An 18,837-nucleotide genomic window follows, 5' to 3' on the forward strand; every position below is an offset into this window, starting at 1 on the left:
TCAAGAGCATTTTCTCATGTATCTGCTGGCTGCCTGAATATCTTCTTTAGTGAAATGTGTGTTCATATCCTTTGCCCACTTCTTGATTGGGTTGTTTGTCTTTTTGTGGTTGAGTTTTGACAGAATCATGTAGATTTTAGAGATCAGGCGCTGATCGGAGATGTCATAGCTGAAAATTCTTTCCCAATCTGTAGGTGGTCTTTTTACTCTTTTGGAGAAGTCTTTAGATGAGCATAGGTGTTTGATTCTTAGGAGCTCCCAGTGATCGGGTTTCTCTTCATCATTTTTGGTAATGTTTTGTATTCTGTTTATACCTTGTATTAGGGCTCCTAGGTTTGTCCCAATTTTTTCTTCCATGATCTTTATCGTTTTAGTCTTTATGTTTAGGTCTTTGATCCACTTGGAGTTAGTTTTTGTGCATGGTGTGAGGTATGGGTCCTGTTTCATTTTTTTGCAAATGGATATCCAGTTATGCCAGCACCATTAGTTAAAAAGGCTATCTTTTCCCCAGTTAATTGACACTGGTCCTTTGTCAAATATCAGCTGCTCATACGTGGATGGATCTATGTCTGGGTTCTCAATTCTGTTCCATTGGTCTATGTGTCTGTTGTTGTACCAATACCAGGCTGTTTTGACTACTGTGGCTGTATAATAGGTTCTGAAGTCGGGTAAGGTGAGGCCTCCCACTTTCTTCTTCTTTTTCAGTAGTGCTTTGCTTATCCGGGGCTTCTTTCCCTTCCATATGAAATTGGTGATTTGTTTCTCTATCCCCTTAAAATATGACATTGGAATTTGGATCGGAAGTGCGTTAAATGTATAGATGGCTTTTGGTAGAATAGACATTTTTACTATGTTAAGTCTTCCTATCCATGAGCAGGGTATGTTTTTCCACTTAAGTATGTCCTTTTGAATTTCTTGTAGTAGAGCTTTGTAGTTTTCTTTGTATAGGTCTTTTACATCCTTGGTAAGATTTATTCCTAAGTATCTTATCTTCTTGGGGGCTACTGTGAATGGTATTGATTTGGTTATTTCCTCTTCAGTGTTCTTTTTTGATAAAGGGCATCCTTGTCTGGTTCCCGTTCTCAAGGGAAATGCTTTCAGGTTCTCTCCATTTAAAGTGATATTGGCTGCTGGCTTTGCATAGATGCCCTTTATTATGTTGAGGAATTTTCCTTCAATTCCTATTTTGGTAAGAGTTTTTATCATGAATGGGTGCTGGACTTTGTCAAATGCCTTTTCTGCATCAATTGATAAGATCATGTGGTTTTTGTCTTTTGTTTTATTTATGTGATGGATTACATTAATGGTTTTTCTGATATTAAACCAGCCTTGCATACCTGGTATAAAGCCCACTTGATCAGGGTGAATTATTTTTTTGATGTGTTGTTGGATTCTATTGGCTAGAATTTTGTTGAGGATTTTTGCATCTATGTTCATGAGGGATATAGGTCTATAATTTTCTTTTTTTGTAATGTCTTTACCTGGTTTTGGTATCAGGGAGATGGTGGCTTCATAGAATGAGTTGGGTAGTATTCCGTCCTTTTCTATGCTTTGAAATACCTTCAGTAGTAGTGGTGTTAACTCTTTGAAAGTTTGGTAGAACTCTGCGGTGAAGCCGTCCGGGCCAGGGCTTTTTTTTGTTGGGAGTTTTTTGATTACCGTTTCAATCTCTTTTTTTGTTACGGGTCTATTTAGTTGTTCTACTTCTGAATGTGTTAGTTTAGGTAGGTAGTGTTTTTCCAGGAATTCATCCATTTCTTCTAGGTTTTCAAATTTGTTAGAGTACAATTTTTCATAATAATCTGAAATGATTCTTTTAATTTCATTTGGTTCTCTTGTGATGTGGTCCTTCTCATTTCTTATTCGGGTTATTTGTTTCCTTTCCTGTATTTCTTTAGTCAGTCTAGCCAATGGTTTATCAATTTTGTTAATTTTTTCAAAGAACCAGCTTTTGGCTTTGTTAATTCTTTCAATTGTTTTTCTGTTCTCCAATTCATTTAGTTCAGCTCTAATTTTTATTATTTGTTTTCTTCTGGTGCCTGATGGATTCTTTTGTTGTTCACTTTCTATTTGTTCAAGTTGTAGGGACAGTTCTCTGATTTTGGCTCTTTCTTCTTTTTGTATGTGTGCATTTATTGATATAAATTGGCCTCTGAGCACTGCTTTTGCTGTGTCCCAGAGGTTTTGATAGGAAGTATTTTCATTCTCGTTGCTTTCTATGAATTTCCTTATTCCCTCCTTGATGTCTTCTATAACCCAGTCTTTTTTCAGGAGGGTATTGTTCAGTTTCCAAGTATTTGATTTCTTTTCCCTAGTTTTTCTGTTATTGATCTCTAGTTTTATTGCCTTGTGGTCTGAGAAGATGCTTTGTAATATTTCGATGTTTTGGACTCTGCAAAGGTTTGTTTTATGACCTAATATGTGGTCTATTCTAGAGAATGTTCCATGTGCACTAGAAAAAAAAGTATATTTTGCAGCAGTTGGGTGGAGAGTTCTGTATAAGTCAATGAGGTCAAGTTGGTTGATTGTTGTAATTAGATCTTCCGTGTCTCTGTTGAGCTTCTTACTGGATGTCCTGTCCTTCTCCAAAAGTGGTGTGTTGAAGTCTCCTACTATAATTGTGGAGGTATCTATCTCGCTTTTCAATTCTGTTAAAATTTGATTTATGTATCTTGCAGCCCTGTCATTGGGTGCATAAATATTTAATATGGTTATGTCTTCCTGATCAATTGTCCCTTTTATCATTATATAGTGTCCTTCTTTATCCTTTGTGGTGGATTTAAGTCTAGAGTCTATTTTGTCAGAAATTAATATTGCTACTCCTCTTCTTTTTTGCTTATTGTTTGCTTGATATACTTTTTTCCATCCTTTGAGTTTTAGTTTGTTTGTGTCTCTAAGTCTAAGGTGTGTCTCTTGTAGGCAGCATATAGATGGATCGTGTTTCTTTATCCAGTCTGTGACTCTCTGTCTCTTTATTGGTGCATTTAGTCCATTTACATTCAGGGTAATTATAGATAAATACGTTTTTAGTGCTGTCATTTTGATGCCTTTTTATGTGTGTTGTTGACAATTTCATTTTTCCACATACTTTTTTGTGCTGAGGCGTTTTTCTTAGTAAATTGTGAGATCCTCATTTTCATAGTGCTTGACTTTATGTTAGTTGAGTCGTTACGTTTTTCTTGGTTTTTATCTTGAGTTATAGAGTTGTTATACCTTTTTGTGGTTACCTTATTATTTACCCCTATTTTTCTAAGTAAAAACCTAACTTGTATTGTTCTATATCGTCTTGTATCACTCTCCATATGGCAGTTCATTGCCTCCTGTATTTAGTCCCTCTTTTCGATTATTGTGATCTTTTACCTATTGACTTCCATGATTCCCTGTTATGTGTATTTTTTTTTTAATTAATCTTAATTTGTTTGTTTTTGTGATTTCCCTATTTGAGTTGATATCAGGACGTTCTGTTTTGTGACCTTGTGTTGTGCTGATATCTGATATTATTGGTTCTCTGACCAAACAATATCCTTTAGTATTTCTTGTAGCTTTGGTTTGGTTTTTGCAAATTCTCTAAACTTGTGTTTGTCTGTAAATATCTTAATTTCGCCTTCATATTTCAGAGAGAGTTTTGCTGGATATATGATCCTTGGCTGGCAGTTTTTCTCCTTCAGTGTTCTGTATATGTCGTCCCATTCCCTTCTTGCCTGCATGGTTTCTGCTGAGTAGTCAGAACATATTCTTATTGATTCTCCCTTGAAGGAAATCTTTCTTTTCTCCCTGGCTGCTTTTAAAATTTTCTGTTTATCTTTGCTTTTGGTGAGTTTGATGATAATATGTCTTGGTGTTTTTCTTTTTGGATCAATCTTAAATGGGGTTCGATGAGCATCTTGGATAGATATCCTTTCGTCTTTCATGATGTCAGGGAAGTTTTCTGTCAGGAGTTCTTCAACTATTTTCTCTGTGTTTTCTGTCCCCCCTCCCTGTTCTGGGACTCCAATCACCCGCAGGTTATCCTTCTTAATAGAGTCCCACATAATTCTTAGGGTTTCTTCATTTTTTTTTAATTCTTTTATCTGATTTTTTTCCAGCTATGTTGGTGTTGATTCCCTGGTCCTCCAGATGTCCCAGTCTGCATTCTAATTGCTCGAGTCTGCTCCTCTGACTTCCTAGTGCGTTGTCTAATTGTGTTATTTTATTGTTAATCTTTTGGATTTCTACATGTTGTCTCTCTATGGATTCTTGCAACTTATTAATTTTTCCAGTATGTTCTTGAATAATCTTTTTGAGTTCTTCAACAGTTTTATCGGTGTGTTCCTTGGCTTTTTCTGCAGTTATCCTAATTTCATTTGTGATATCATTAAGCATTCTGTAAATTAGTTTTTTATATTCTGTATCTGATAATTCCAAGATTGTATCTTCATTTGGGAAAGATTTTGATTCTTTTGTTTGGGGGGTTGGAGAAGCTGTCATGGTCTGCTTCTTTAAGTGGTTTGATATGGATTGTTGTCTCCGAGCCATCACTGGGAAACTAGTTTTTCCAGAAAATCCGCTAAAAAAAAAATGCAGTCAGATCCCTATCAGAGTTCTCCCTCTGGCTCAGGCTATTCAGATGTTAATGAAGCCGCCTGGGGAGGGTGGGGGAGGGAACAGAGAGATAGGAGAGTAGCACCTCAGAATATAGCCAGAGTTGCTTGTCTTGCTTGGAATGACTATTATATCTGAGATTCCTGCGGCGCGTCGCCTATGTGTGCTGGCTGTGTGGAGATTGCCCCCGGGGGGTCTGGCCCGCTGGAGTCATGGTCAGATCCTCCGCTTCCAGCCCCACGCCCAGCGTCAAGGCTCCCCTACTGGGACGGTGCACTCTCGACTCCAAAATCAGTTGCTGCCTCCCGGGGAATTCTCGTCCCTCCAGCGGCGTGGCCGTGCTGCCTCCGAGAACCAGTTGGGCCTCCTCCCGGGGTTAGTTCAGATGGGTGGAGCAGCTCCCCGTGCTTGTGCCGTAACCGAGTGTCCCGGCTGGGATGCTGTTCTCCCCGCTCCAATACCAGTCGCTGCCTCCCGGGGACTTCACCTACCGGCTGCGTCCCACGCTGCCCACGCGACCCGGCTGGTCCCCTTCCGGGGTTAGTTCAGGGGGGTGGAGCAACTCTCCGTGTTTATGCCGTACCTGCGTCCAGTCCAAATCCCTGCGGGACGGTTCCCTGGCTCGGACGCTGCTCTTTCTGCTCCAAGACCAGTCACTGCCTCCCGGGGACTTCTCCTACTGGCTGCGTCCCACGCCGCCCGTGGAACCGGCTGGTCCCCCTCCCGGGGTTAGTTCAGAGGGGTGGAGCAGCTCTCTGTGCTTGTGCCGTACCTGACTGGTATGCTGGCTCCAGGCTCTGGAAACAATCGCTGCTTCCCCGTATTAGTTCGTTTTCCGTCTCTAAATCTGTGTTTGTTGTTCAGGGTTCGTAGATTGTTATGTATGTGATCAATTCACTTGTTTTTCCGTGTCTTTGTTGTAAGAGGGATCCGAGGTAGCGTCTGCCTAGTCCGCCATCTTGGCTCCGCCTCCACAGTCCTCCTGGGAATCCTGGCTCTGAATGCAGTCCCTGTGACCACAAGCACTCTTGCAGATTTGGCTTGGTCTGTTGGCCTCCAGAGTCAAGGCTGGGGTCAAATGAAAGAGCCCCTAGACCATCAAAAGCTATTTCCAACGTCCAGCTGGGAGATCTGAGCAGCGCGGGCACGGGCTCGTCTGCGGTACGGCTGCTGGCGCGGGCCGAGTTTGCAGCAGCCGTAAAGTGGGAGGAGCGGCGCGAACCCTTGCCCCCGCTGCAGCCTGGGCGCCTCCGCCGCGAGCGTCCACTGTCCACCTTTTGGTTTGTAGCTGAGCACTTAACCACTGCGCCACCAGGGCTGTAACATGTAATGAGACCCCAGTAAAGTCTCTGGACACAGAGGTTCCATGGGCTTCCTGGTTGGTGATAGACATGGATGCACATGGAGGGCAACATATCCTTTTTGGGACATAGACGCTCTGTGTTGGGAACCTTCCCAGACCTCGCCGTATGGGTCTCCTCATTTAAACCCTTTTTACTATAATAAAACTATAGTCCTAAGTATAGCACTTTCCTGAGTTCTGTGAGCCATTCTAGTGAATTACCAAAGCCAAGGAAGTTGTGGGAGCCAGCAGGTCAGAAGTGAGCGGGGCCCTGGGAACCCCTGAGGCTTATGGCTGACTTCTTAAGGGAGTAGTAGGACACCCCCAAATTTGTACCCAGCAGGTCAGAAGTGACAGTGTTATGGGGCCTTCAAGCTTGCGGCTAGTGCCTGAAGTCTCGCGCAGACTCAGCAGTCTGAAGGACTGTGCCCTTTAACTTGAGATCTAATCTAGCTCAAGCAGTTAGGATCAGAGGAAGACGTCTGCATGTGTAATTGGGAACAGAATGAAACAGATATGAATTGGAACTGAACTGAATTGAATAGATAGACTGCATTGATTTCCCTTACACCAACATATAGCTACCACCTACACATGTTAAGTTTTGTATATTTAACAGATCTACAACTTCTTGGATATAGGCATGCAGAAGTCTTTGACTTATATGATGACACACTCAGAATTCATATAATCAAAATTCAAAAAGAAAAAGATAATGAATTGAGGCCAGTTACAAAATATAAGATGAACACCTCCACACTCTGAGTGCAGCTTGGCTTTCAAGCTTTGGGTACTGCTCTACTAAGACTAGAATTGTATGAGCATTTTATAAGCTCAGGCCATCTAAAACTTAACTCAAAATATGCTATTATTCAGAATTTTTCAGAGGTCTCATTACATGTATGTGAAACATAAGATAGTTAAATATAGAGATTTCACATCAAAATACTCACCAATCCATTAATGTAACCAGATTTTTTTTTCCTGGTAATTAACTTAGGCTAATTAATTATTTAGATAATCATTCCTGATTAAAGGAAAAAAAAAAGAGAGAGAGAGAATGGAGCTAAATACCAAACCTATTGCCATCAAGTCGACTCTGACTCCCAGAGACCCTCCAGGACAGAGCAGAGCTGCCCCACAGGGCTTCCAAGGCTGTAATCTCTATGAAAGCAGGCTGCCACATCTTTCTCCCACGGAGAGGCTGGTGGGTTTGAACAGCCAACCTTTGGGTTAGTAGCTGAGCACTTAACCACTGTTAAGTACAAAGCACAAATATTCATTTCCAAGACTGCGTATGTTGCTATTCAATAGTCTCAGGCTCCTAGCTCCCAAAGTACCCATACCCATCGCCGTTACCTCAATTCTCACTCATAGCAGCCCCATAGGACGGGGAGAACTGCCCCATAGAGTTTCCAAGGCTGTAATCTCTAGAGGCAGATTGCCACATCTTTCTCCCGAGGAGCAGCTGATAGGTTTGAACCACCGACCCTTCAGTTAGCAGGTGAATGCTTAACCACTGCGTCACCAGGGCTCTCTTCCCAAAGTATACATCATCATACAGTCACTAATTTGGGCCGATTACACTTCCATCTCAAAGCAGAATCTCACTAGAATGTTTTCATGGAGTCATTATTACTCGTTCCCACAAAAACAGGAGGCTACTGGAAAAAGTGAAACTTGGGGGTCGGTGGCCCACTGTGCTACTACAGGTGTTCCCACATTTTACCAACTCCCGTCTGCTATGTTACTTTGTCTTTTGCTGATTTCCTAGGAATTCGGTTTCTCTGAGGAAAAAAGAAAATATTGTTTTTGTTTACTAGGACAGATTTTCTTTAATTGGCCCTCACTTATAGGAAAGTATGAAGACTAGGGTACTAACTTAAAAATGTGCAACCAGCATCCTCACATACTCTTTTTTTTTTTTTAATGCACTTTTTTTTCCTTTTTTAGAGCAGTTTTAGGTTTACAGGAAAACTGCCCAGAAAGTAAAGTTTTCATACGCCCCTCTCCTCCTCAGATACCCTGTTATGAATCAAATTGTGTCCCCTGTAAAATATGAGTTGGAATCCTGACCCCTATACCTGTGGATGTAATCCCATTTGGAAATGGGCTTTCTTTGTCATGTTAATGAGGCCATTTCAGCCTTAAACCTATTTGCTTTTTAGATATGAAAAGAGCACATTAGGCACAGAGAAGGAAGCAGGAAAGGAGGGGAAGATTCATGCCCCCTGGAGATCATCAAGAAATCAAGGAACACCAGGTTTACTAAACTGAAAGACATCTTCCCTAGAGCCAGGGCCCTGATTTGTGACTTTTGGACTCCTAAACTGTGACAAAATAAATTTCTGTTCTTTAAAACCACCCACTTGTGTTTCTGTCACAGCAGCACCGGCAAACTAAGACACACTCCTTTCTGCCATCATCAACACTTGCATTAGTGTGGAACATATTCTTTTTCTTTCCTTCCACCTCTCCCCTCAATGGCTCCCACTTCACCCCTCTGTTCCACTCTCTTCCCACATTCAGCAGACAGCAATTCCTCTAGCCACTATAAGGAAACTAAGATGACAGTGGATGAGGGGAAAGCCTCTCCAACGTCCCGTCCCTGTCCCTCTACCTCTTCTTTCCCACCTACAGATTCATCTACATTCACATCCACCATTATCTCCTTCCCTCTAGTCTCTGAAAACAAGTGTCTGCCCTCACCAAGCTGACCCTTCTGTGGCCAGCTCTGAGGTCAGTCCATTCACTGACACAGCCAGCTCCTTCTGGCTTAAACTGCCTGCCTACAACTCTGCAGTCTTCTCTCTGCAGAGGAGGCCACACGCTGGACAGAGGCAGGCATTTGACCCAAGGGAGCCAATCCACCGAGTGATTAGCAATCTTCAACCTGTAGAATCCTACCCAGAGATGGAGGTGTACCAAGCCGTCTAGGCTAAGAATTTGAACTTGGGCACTTGGAGATACACACACACACACACACACACACACACACACACACACAACTGTGTTGGTTGCTAGAACAAAAACACTGGATATAGAATGAGTTAACTTGTTCACCCTTTGAATATATATCTGCTAAGTCCCTGCTCTGAGCCAGGCACCATGCTAGGTGTAAGAATTCAGCATAACAAGGCAAGGTCCTATTCTCATAGACTTTACAATCTGTCCACAAACAAAATTAGCCAGACAGTTCTATAAAAACCGTAAGAGATGCCACAAAGCAGTGCTAGGATCCTGAAGGAATTTCACAGGGACCCTAACCTAGCGGAAAGTGGGAGGCTCGTGTAGGGAAAGTTAAGGGTGGGTCCACAGATGTCGGCAAAGGGAACAGAATTTGAGAAGGGCCCACAGGAGGAAGAAAGGGGGGAAGGAATGCAGCAGATATGAGGAACAGAAAAGGATCAGCATAGCCAGGCAGAGTGGATGGTGCAAATGGTTTGTACTTGGCTCCTAACTGAAAGGTTGGTGGTTTGAATTCACCCAGAGGCAACGCAAAAGATAGGCCTGGCGATTCGCTTCTGTAGGGTCACAGCCAAGACAACCCTGTGGAGGCAGTTTTACTCGGAAGCACATGAGGTCACCACGAATTGGAATCGACTTCACAGCAACAGGTTGTTTATAGCCAGAGTATATTAAACAAGAATGGACATGACCCAGGTACACGCCTTTTCATAGCAAATTCCTTTAACTTAATTATGAGGTTGTGAAAATGAGTTTTTAAATTCCCAGTACACACTACTAAAGGTGAAAAGATAATTACAGTAAAACCGTGGTAGCATAGTGGTTAAGTGCTATGGCTGCTTAACAAAAGGTCGGCAGTTTGAATCCACCAGGCACTCCTTGGAAACCCTATGGGAGAGTTCTACTCTGTCCTAAAGTGTCGCTATGAGTCAGAATTGACGCAACAGCAATGGGTTTTTTTTTTATCTTATACTAAAATTATTTCATGCTGTCTTAATAAACCCAAAAAACCAAACCCACTGCCGTCGAGTTGATTCCGACTCATAGCGACCCTATATAGGCAGCAAAAAATATAAGCAGCCAAGTCATATTAGCCAAAAAATTCACCAGCTTCTTGCACTAGCAAAAGTTCCCTCATTTTCCTGTACTTAAAAATCATAGCCAACCATCTTGTCCTATCCAAATTTAAACAAACTCATAGCTCTCTTGGAAAATACGAGAATTAAGAGGCTATTTGGGAAGATTTTTGTTTGTTTTTCCTTGAGTTTACCATGCTCTGAGCACATTTCTGACATTCAGGTAAGGCCTAAAGATATTGTCCCATAAAATTTAGGCCCACTTTTGTCTCTAGTAACAACTGTATATTTAAGATAATCTGGATAACAAAAATGCTAATTTTTTTAAAGTAAAATTTTACAGTACCTGGAAAAAGAGTTCCTCTTATTTCAAAGGTAACCTGAGAAGGTGTCATTCTGATGGTTTTGTTTTTGGATGTCGTGCTAGGAAGAAAAAAAAAATTGTCATTTACAGTATATGAAATTATGAGCTCTAAACATTTATCATCAAGAAACAAGCTAAAAAGAAAATGAATCTCAACTATGAGAAAAATATTAATTCCAGAGTCCTTATATATAAACTGACTGCATTACTTGAGAAGTACCCAGCAAGTTTTAGGATGTAATGTTACCAACCTACTTCTGTAAAAATGTGTAAACCAGAAATACCACAAAACAAAAAAAGTCCATACTTTTTATTTTTAAGGAGTCAAGGTTCTCTAATCACATACTTTCTCTTCTGATAAGCAGCTATTCCAAATTCAACCTTCCCAACTAGGCTCATGTCATGAAGGAAAGAAAAACTATAGTTAGGAAAAAGCTTAACTCAAGAAAGAATTTCTACTTTAATAACAAGATATCAGTTGAAACAACTAAGAACTTAAGTACTGCCCACTGAAACAAACTAGCCATGTTTTGCAACAAGTTTGAGAATCTGCTTCTAAGATACAATGTTAAAGTTCTCTTCTCCACACAAATCACTCTTTTCAGACTTTCTCTTTTTTTAGCCGTAGGACCACCATTACTCCAGTTCTACAATCTCAAGTCTAGAATCTTGACTCTACTGTCTATTACCAAGCTCTTTTGATTCTATCTAATTGATTGTATGCCCATATTTTTCTTTCTGAAGTTATCAACTGCATTCAAAACCAAAAGTCTCCTACCTATATTTTGGCTTCTCTCTCTCTTCCCAGTAATACATTTTATGTCAATTAGAATATTCTTCCTCATGTCTCTGGCTTGGAATCACTTTGATTTACTTACAGAAGTCTAAACCCCTAAGTCTTTGAGATCCTTTACCACTCATCCCCATTTTCTCTCTAGCTAAATGTTCAATTCTTGTCTTTCCCAGTCAAAGGAATCTATTTGCCAACACCTAATTTAAGTACCTAAGGAAGACAGGAAATGGATAAAACAAATACGATACCAATTCTCAAGAGGATTATATAATTTACATAGACAAAGAACACATACTCCACAGAAGGGCACATCATATTCTATATAACATCTCCACACCAAAATCAAACCACTTGTTGTTAACTCCTGGTGACTCCTTGTGTTGCAGAGTAGAACTACTACTCCATAGGGTCTTCTAGGCTGTGACCTTTCAGAAACAGACTGCCAGCGTTGTCTTCTGAGGGGCCTCTGGGTGGATTCCAGAGGTTAGTAGTTGAGAGCTTAACTGTCTGTGCCATCCATAACTTCTCCAATTCCCCCCCAAATTTTCCCACCCCAATCCACCAGTGTTCCTAAAAGAATTCCAATCATGTCTTGACTCTACATCATTTCCATAAATTCCCCCAGTTTAAATTTTGTTTATTTACATTTGTACATTACTTTATAAAGAATCCTAAAAAAAGCAAATCATTTTATTTTCCCTTTGCTCCCTCTCCTCCTCCCCCTAACACATGCAGAACTCTCCGATGGCCCTTTAATGAACACTGCTACTCACAGTTAACCACAAGTCCTAGCCAAGGGAGACAGATCAACCAACAGCAGTGGTTCTCAACTGGAGGCAACTCCCAACCTCCCCCCATCAGGGGATGACTGGTAAGTCTGGAGACATTTTTGGTTGTCACACCTGGGGGTAATGCTACTGGCATCTAGTGGGTAGAGGCCAGGGATGCTGCATAACACCCTACGATGCACAGGAAGCCCTCCACAAATAATAATTCAGCTCTAACTGTCAATAGTGGTGAGGCTGAGCCACTTTGATCTACGATAGCGACCCCCAAGGGGACGGAGGGAACTGCTGTGAGGATCAAGAGAAATGTAACTTGGCACAGTGCCAGCCACTGGGTCCGAGTGCAACATTAGCTATAAATTATGCATCAACACATTTACATCAATAAAATGTAAATGTTAAATATACATTAAACAAGGCCATCCCTTAACACAGTTTCATGTTTACTTGTACCATTTCAGTTAGAAAACCCAAGACCATGTGCTGGAGAGAATCCAGTCCTCGATCAAACTAATTTCCAAGACACTTTAATCTACTTTCTGTGTCTAAGAGTAATCACGATCTAGAATTGGCAGACGTTCAACCATTTCAGGAGGTAACATGTGATCAAGAACCAATGGTGCTGAAGGAAGAAGTCCAAGCTACACTGAGGACACTGGTGAAAAACAAGGCTCCAGGAACTGATGGAATGCCAACGGAGAGGTTTCAACAAATGGGTGCAATGCTGTAAAAGACACTGTCTATGGCCAACTGACTGGAAGAGATCCATCTTTGTGCCCATTCCAAAGAAAGGTGGTCCAACAGAATGTGGAAACCACTGAACAATAGCATTAATATCATATGCAAGCAAAATTTTGCTGAAGACAATTCAAAAATGATTGCAACAGTACGTGGACAGGGAACTGCCACAAAGTCAAGCCGAATTCAGAAGAGGATTCAGAACAAGGGATATCACTGTTGATGTCAGATGGATTTTGAGTGAAGGCAAAGAATGCCAGAAAAGATGTTTACCTGTGTTTTACTGACTATGCAAAGGCACAGGACTGTGTGAATCATAACAAATTGTGGATAACATTGTGAAGAATGGGAATTCCAGAACACTTAATTGTGCTCATGAGGAACCTGTACATGGACCAAGAGGCAGTCACTGGAGCAGAACAAGGTGATACTGCATGGCTTAAAATCAGGAAATGTGTGCATCAGGATTCTATCCTTTCACCATATCTATTCAATCTATATGCTGAGCAAATAATCTGAGAAGCTGGACTATGCGAAGAAGAGCAAGGCATCAGCATTGGAAGGAGACTAACAATCTGCAGATGACAAAATCTTGCTTGCTGAAAGTGAAGAGGACTTGAAGCACTTACTGATGAAGATCAAAGACCACAGCCTTCAGTATGGATTACACCTCAACATAAAGAAAACAAAAATCCTCACAACGGGATCAACAAGCAAAATCATGATAAATGGAGAAAAGATTGAAGTTGTCAAGGATTTCATTTTACTTGGATCCACAATCAACAGCCATGGAAGCAGCAGCCAAGAAATCAAACAACGTATTGCATTGGGCTCAAATATGATGATTGTGAGGATGGTGCAGAATTGGGCAGTGTTGCAATCTGTTGTACACAGGGTCACCTAGAGTCAGAACTGACTTGACCGCACCTAGCAGTAACATTTAAAGCACATACATCTAGCACATCCAGCAGTGCAAACCAAAAAACCCGCTGCCGTCAAGTCGATTCTGAGTCACAGTGACTTTACGGGACAGAGTAGAACTGCCCCATAGAATTCCAAGGAGCAGCTGGTAGATTTGAACTGCTGACCTTTTGGTTAGCAGCTGAGTTCTTAACCACGGTACGTACCCCCAGTGCTCTTATCTAAATCCAAAAATAGCTCTAGCCTGCTACTCCCTTCACTGACCTATAGTTATCTGAATATCTTAGTAGTTCTCTTTTAACATGGCGTCTGATAATTTGAGAACAAGAGTACAAATGTTTCCTTTTCTAATAGACAAAATGGTTCACAGAAGCACTGCAATCTTCCATTTAATTTCAAATATCTACATCACATCAAGAAAAAAATCTTAAGGCTAGCAAAAAAAAAAGCTTGACTTTGAAGTTGCTGAGTTAATTTTACAAGACAGCAAAAAGCACCATTATCCAGCAAAACTGCTAAATAACCAGTCTCAACCTATAACCTGTACTTTAACCCAGGATCTACTGCTGTAGTTCTCAACTACCTCACCCACAGAATTACGTAGTTGGTACTCAACTATTTGTTGATCAATTTAAAATAACTATTTTAATCGATTTTTAGGGAAATCAGGCGTAATTATTCCTATGTACTAAAATCATCAGCCGGTACAAAATTGTCTCTAGATTTCTACTGCATTAAGACAAATGGGAAACTTACCTAAACTTAATCTAATTGCAACGAAATCAACTAAAACTGAGCCTTTCATTCTTAAGGTTGTTTATCAAAGTGGCTGCAGTCACTTGGCTGTAAAAAGCTGCAGTAAACATACTATGCAAAGCTGTATAGGCAAACACAAAAACACCCCAAAACATATCCCCAAAATTCAACAAGGCATCATCTTCCACTTGGACTGCCAAAACCCAAATAATCTGGTTTAATTTTCAGCCCCCAAAACTTAATACCATTCCAAATATAAGTCTGGGGGAGGGGTGCTGTTCTCATGGCAGTTTACTGGATCATGGACCGAGGCCAAAATTCTGGTGCAGGATTGAAGCATACGATTTTGGCACCAAGCTACCACCAAAACAGTAGTGACAAAGTAAAATCCTACTCTGTTTTGTGACACAAAATTTACACAACCCCTACATTTTCCCCTCTGCCAAACGAGCAAAAAGCATGACAACCTGGAGTGGGGAGGTCTTCCAGATATACGTAAAATAAGAATATTTACGTGCCCAAGCTGACTGCACACATAATTTAAACAACTCACCTATTACCTCAAGTATAGACTACACTTCTTGAGAGAGGTTTTTGGTTTTATTTTATGTAACCTCCATTTTGTGCTTCTTGAAGATAAAGATTAAGCAGCATTCTCACTGGAGACTGAGTATCATTTAACACTATTTTAAAGAGACTCAAGCAACTACCAAAAAATGACATTATAATTTACATTAAAAAATACTTCACAGTTTATACTACCTAGCAAAATAATTTTCACTCTATTATTTTTGTCAAAAAACAAAAAACTTTGCCAGTGCATGGCCTTACTGGTTGGGGGAAGAAAGGGAGATTTAAGCAAACCAAGGGTACAGGAACATTTAGTAAAGAGCTCAATTGAAGTCAGTAGATATTTTTAGCTAAAGCAATTTTTTTTTTTGACCAAAGAAAACAGCTCTCAGTTTTCCTTCAAAATTTTTCAAAGAAAAAAGCTGTTTCCAATTCTCCTTAGTATTTCCTAGAGCCCCAGAGATTTGATCCTCACAGCCAACTATCAAAAAGGAATATATGAGATGCCTACATTTCCCAGAGTTGATTTTCTTCTCATCTTGGTAAAGGTTAATTATGGCCCCATTATTCTGACCCCAGGACCCTAGGTGGCACACACTAGCCAAAAGGCTGGTGGTTAGAACCCACTCAGAGGCACCACAGAAGACAAGCCTGGCCATCTGCTTCTGAAAGGTCAGAGCCTTGAAAACGACTCTGCACCAATGGGGTCGCCATGAGACCGAATCAACAACAGGGTGACTAGCAATAAACAGTTCTGGTATATTTTCACCAAATTGTAAGCAAACATCAATGCATTTTTTAGTGAGACAGCCTTTCTACAGTAGATTTCGCTACGCCAACTTAATTCTTTCATCAACTTTCTACACAACGCAGCAAGACTGTTTCCAAATGTTTTCCATCCCATTTTTAGTTTGCTATTATGTTCACAGGGATCAGTTTTTTTCTTTAAGTTATACACAAAGATCTGATTCATCAACCTACATTTTGTACATATAAAATTTCACTGTCCTCTGCCGCCGTGAGATTTCTTTGTGGTCATTATTACCCTGAATCCAACCTCTGCTGATTCAAATTTTGTCTAGAATATTGGTTCTCATTATTTAAGTCAAGAACCAATTCAACTACATGTAATTTCACCTCAGTTGGCTTCATTTTGTGTGATTTGTATCAGGAATGTGACGAGGTGGAAACAAGGCTGCTAGCTTGTATTTACTTCTTGGCACACTCAAAATTGTCACACATGTTGCAAGATGGAGAAACATGAAAGGATAGAAGAGTGGGCAGAAGCTGGGCAGAAAACTGGGAGTTGGGAGAGAGAAGAGTTTGAACAAAACATCCTCAAGTCCGATTAGCCTGCTAGGTTCTCTCAGTTCCTCTATGCTGCTGCTCCATCAGACTTAAAGCCTGCTTCAAGGTCAATGAATTCCACAATTCACGACTGGGGTTGGCTTCCTTTAGAGCTGGGCAACGGGGTAAAAGGAAGGGACTGATGTCGCCTCCGAGTCTTTGTCCCAGAGGTCCTCAGAGCACTGTGAAGAGCTTCAGAAAAAGTAGGACTTCGGAGAGAAGGGGGCAGCTGTCTGAGAATTGTATCGAGGGCACCGGAACCTTTCCCTAAAACAGTGAGCACTTAGGTTTCTTGCAGTAACTTAGTTACACAAGCATGTTCTAGACGACGCGCTTAGGCAATGTCAGAAAACCAGCAGCTGTCAAAGCGCTGTGACTTCCTCAGGGATAACTCGGGGTAGAGGAACTGGGCGAGCGCAATGCTCTGGGGACGGGGCACCCGGAGGGGTCTCCCTGCCTTCTTGGTTTCTGTGCTTCTTGCTCCTGATATGCCCGTGGTGGTCCCGTCCTCCATGCCTATCTGCCTAAAGTATTTCCCCTGTTTACAGATAACCGCGCGCCAGGCGGTGCCGCGGAGCCCTGGCGGCAAACAATGAGCCGAAGACGTGCTCCCCAGCGGCTGCCGGGCGAACGTCTAGGCCGCGGTGTCCCCGCGGGCGGCCCCTGCCGGGCAGCTGACCCGCCGCCGCTCGCCCCCAGCGCCCGCTGCGCCCGCCCGCACGCCCGCCCGCTGCGCCCGCCCGCACGCCCGCTGCGTCCGCCCGCTGCGCCCGCCCGCTGCGCCCGCCCGCACGCCCGGGCCGCCCTGACAGCCGGTCGCCACGTGAGCCGCAGCCCGCCCTCCCGCCGCTCACCTGCCGGCTCCGCGGGTCCGCGCCTCCGCGCCGCCGCAGTGCCCGACAGCGAGGGCTGCGGGCCGAGGGGCCGAGGTACCGGCGCCCGCCGTCCCGCCTCGCCAGCGCTCCCCCAGGCGGCCCGCGGCGGCGCCGAGCGACAGGAAGCGGCTCCGCTCAAAACCGGTTTCAGCTGCTCCAGACCAAACCGCCAGGCCACCCGGCGGGGCGGGGCCGACGGGCGGGAGGGGCGGGGCCGACGTCACGCCCGGCGCGGTGCCGGCCAATCGGCGGCCGCGAGTGGGGAGGGCGGGCCCGCGCGTTCCTGGAAAGGCCGGCGGCGCGGCGGGGCGTCCGCAGCATCCTGCCTCCGGCTGTCTGGAGGAGCCGGCTGGAGCTGTCAGCGGCGCCCGCGCGGAGGACGCCTGGCCGGGGTCGTAGAAGCAGACCTTGGTCTCCACAGTCGCCTGAGGGACAGCCACGTGTGGAGGCGGGAGCTGCGATCCTAAATTGCCGTTTTTCACGCTTGAAAACCAGGGAAATGAGCAGGACTTTGGGAAATTTTGGAGCCCTGGTGGCGCAGTGGTTGAGTTTGGCTGCTAACCAAAAGGTTAGCAGTTCGAATCCACCACTATACGGCAGGTCTACTCTGTCCCATAGGGTCGCTATGAGTTTGCATCGACTCCACGACAACGGGTTGGTTTGGTTTTGGTGGCACACTGGTTAAGGGTTTGGCTACTAACCAAAAGGTCAGCGGTTGGAATTCACTCGCCGCTCCTTGGAAATTATGGGGTAGTCTGCTCTGTCCTATAGAGTCATTATGAGTCGGAACCGACTCGACGCAACGGGCTTGGTTTGGGGGCAGCGGAAATTTTAGGAAACATTCTTCCGTTACAAAACTAGCAAGCACCCTTAGACCAGTCTTTAAAGTTTAAAACCAGAATTGGGTGACCGAAGACGGTGGAGAGGTTATAAGCTTTGCCACTCAAAGTATGGTCTGCAGGCCAGCGGCTTCCCCTGGGAGCTAGCTGAAAATGCAGAATCTCAGCCCATCCTAGACCTGCCCAATCAAAATGCATTTAACAAGATCCCCAGGTGATATGTATGCCACTTTAAGTTTGAAGGAATAGGATTAGAGGAAAAAGACTCTTCTGCAGAAGTTAAAGTCCCTTCTTTATTTTCTGAAAAGTGGGTCCTATCTCTGCCTCCCCAAAATGCAGATTGTTCTTTCATGGACCTGAGAAACTTAACATTTACTACTTACCTGACTTAATTGTTACCTTCCCAGCACCAGGTATTTCTGGTTGACTTCTAATAAAATTATGTTATCAAAAGCTTCATCTAAGGCAGATGAAATGATGAAAATTTGTTAAAAAAAAAAAAAAACCCTCAGGGTGCTGAAGTACCCTTAGAATAATTGCTCTCGTTGCAAATGGGTTCAAATTGGCCTATTGAACAGGATTAGATGGGCTCTAGCTTTAGACAGCTTCTAGTCTTATAAATCGGGTTGTTCACATTTGATATCTGAGCTTGGTATACATTCTAGGGCATCCCTGACAATGCCATCCACGCAATTAATAAATAGTTAATCGTCTGTTCTGTTGTAGGCACAGGATGCAATGGTTTTATTGATGGCACTCATTTTAACCCCAAATTCCTTAAAGAATTTAGATTTCCTTGTAAGTATCCACCATTATCTGTTAAATCTGCTGTTGTTGATTTCATTCCTCTGCTGGTAGTCATACTTCGGTGAAGAATTTCTAC

At 42.8% G+C, this 18,837-nt stretch overlaps 1 protein-coding gene across 2 annotated transcripts in view; it reads right to left on the reverse strand.

Annotated features, from left to right (window-relative positions):
• The window catches only part of GPCPD1 (glycerophosphocholine phosphodiesterase 1), a 62,690-nt gene extending 45,392 nt beyond the window's left edge, over positions 1-17,298 (reverse strand). The window contains exons 1-2 of one of the 2 annotated variants that reach the window (XM_049868803.1): positions 17,095-17,298; positions 10,313-10,389 (exon numbers count right to left, since the gene is read on the reverse strand). In XM_049868803.1, the coding sequence (XP_049724760.1) occupies positions 10,313-10,361 (49 nt within the window). In that variant the 5' untranslated portion in view covers positions 10,362-10,389; positions 17,095-17,298. Of the gene's footprint in view, positions 1-10,312; positions 10,390-17,094 lie in introns of those variants that run through there. The other variant, XM_049868804.1, reaches the window with a different exon arrangement.
• Positions 17,299-18,837: the final 1,539 nt, after the last annotated feature.

The sequence above is a fragment of the Elephas maximus genome, chromosome 25 (genome assembly GCF_024166365.1).
Source record: "Elephas maximus indicus isolate mEleMax1 chromosome 25, mEleMax1 primary haplotype, whole genome shotgun sequence".
NCBI classification, from domain to species: domain Eukaryota; kingdom Metazoa; phylum Chordata; class Mammalia; order Proboscidea; family Elephantidae; genus Elephas; species Elephas maximus.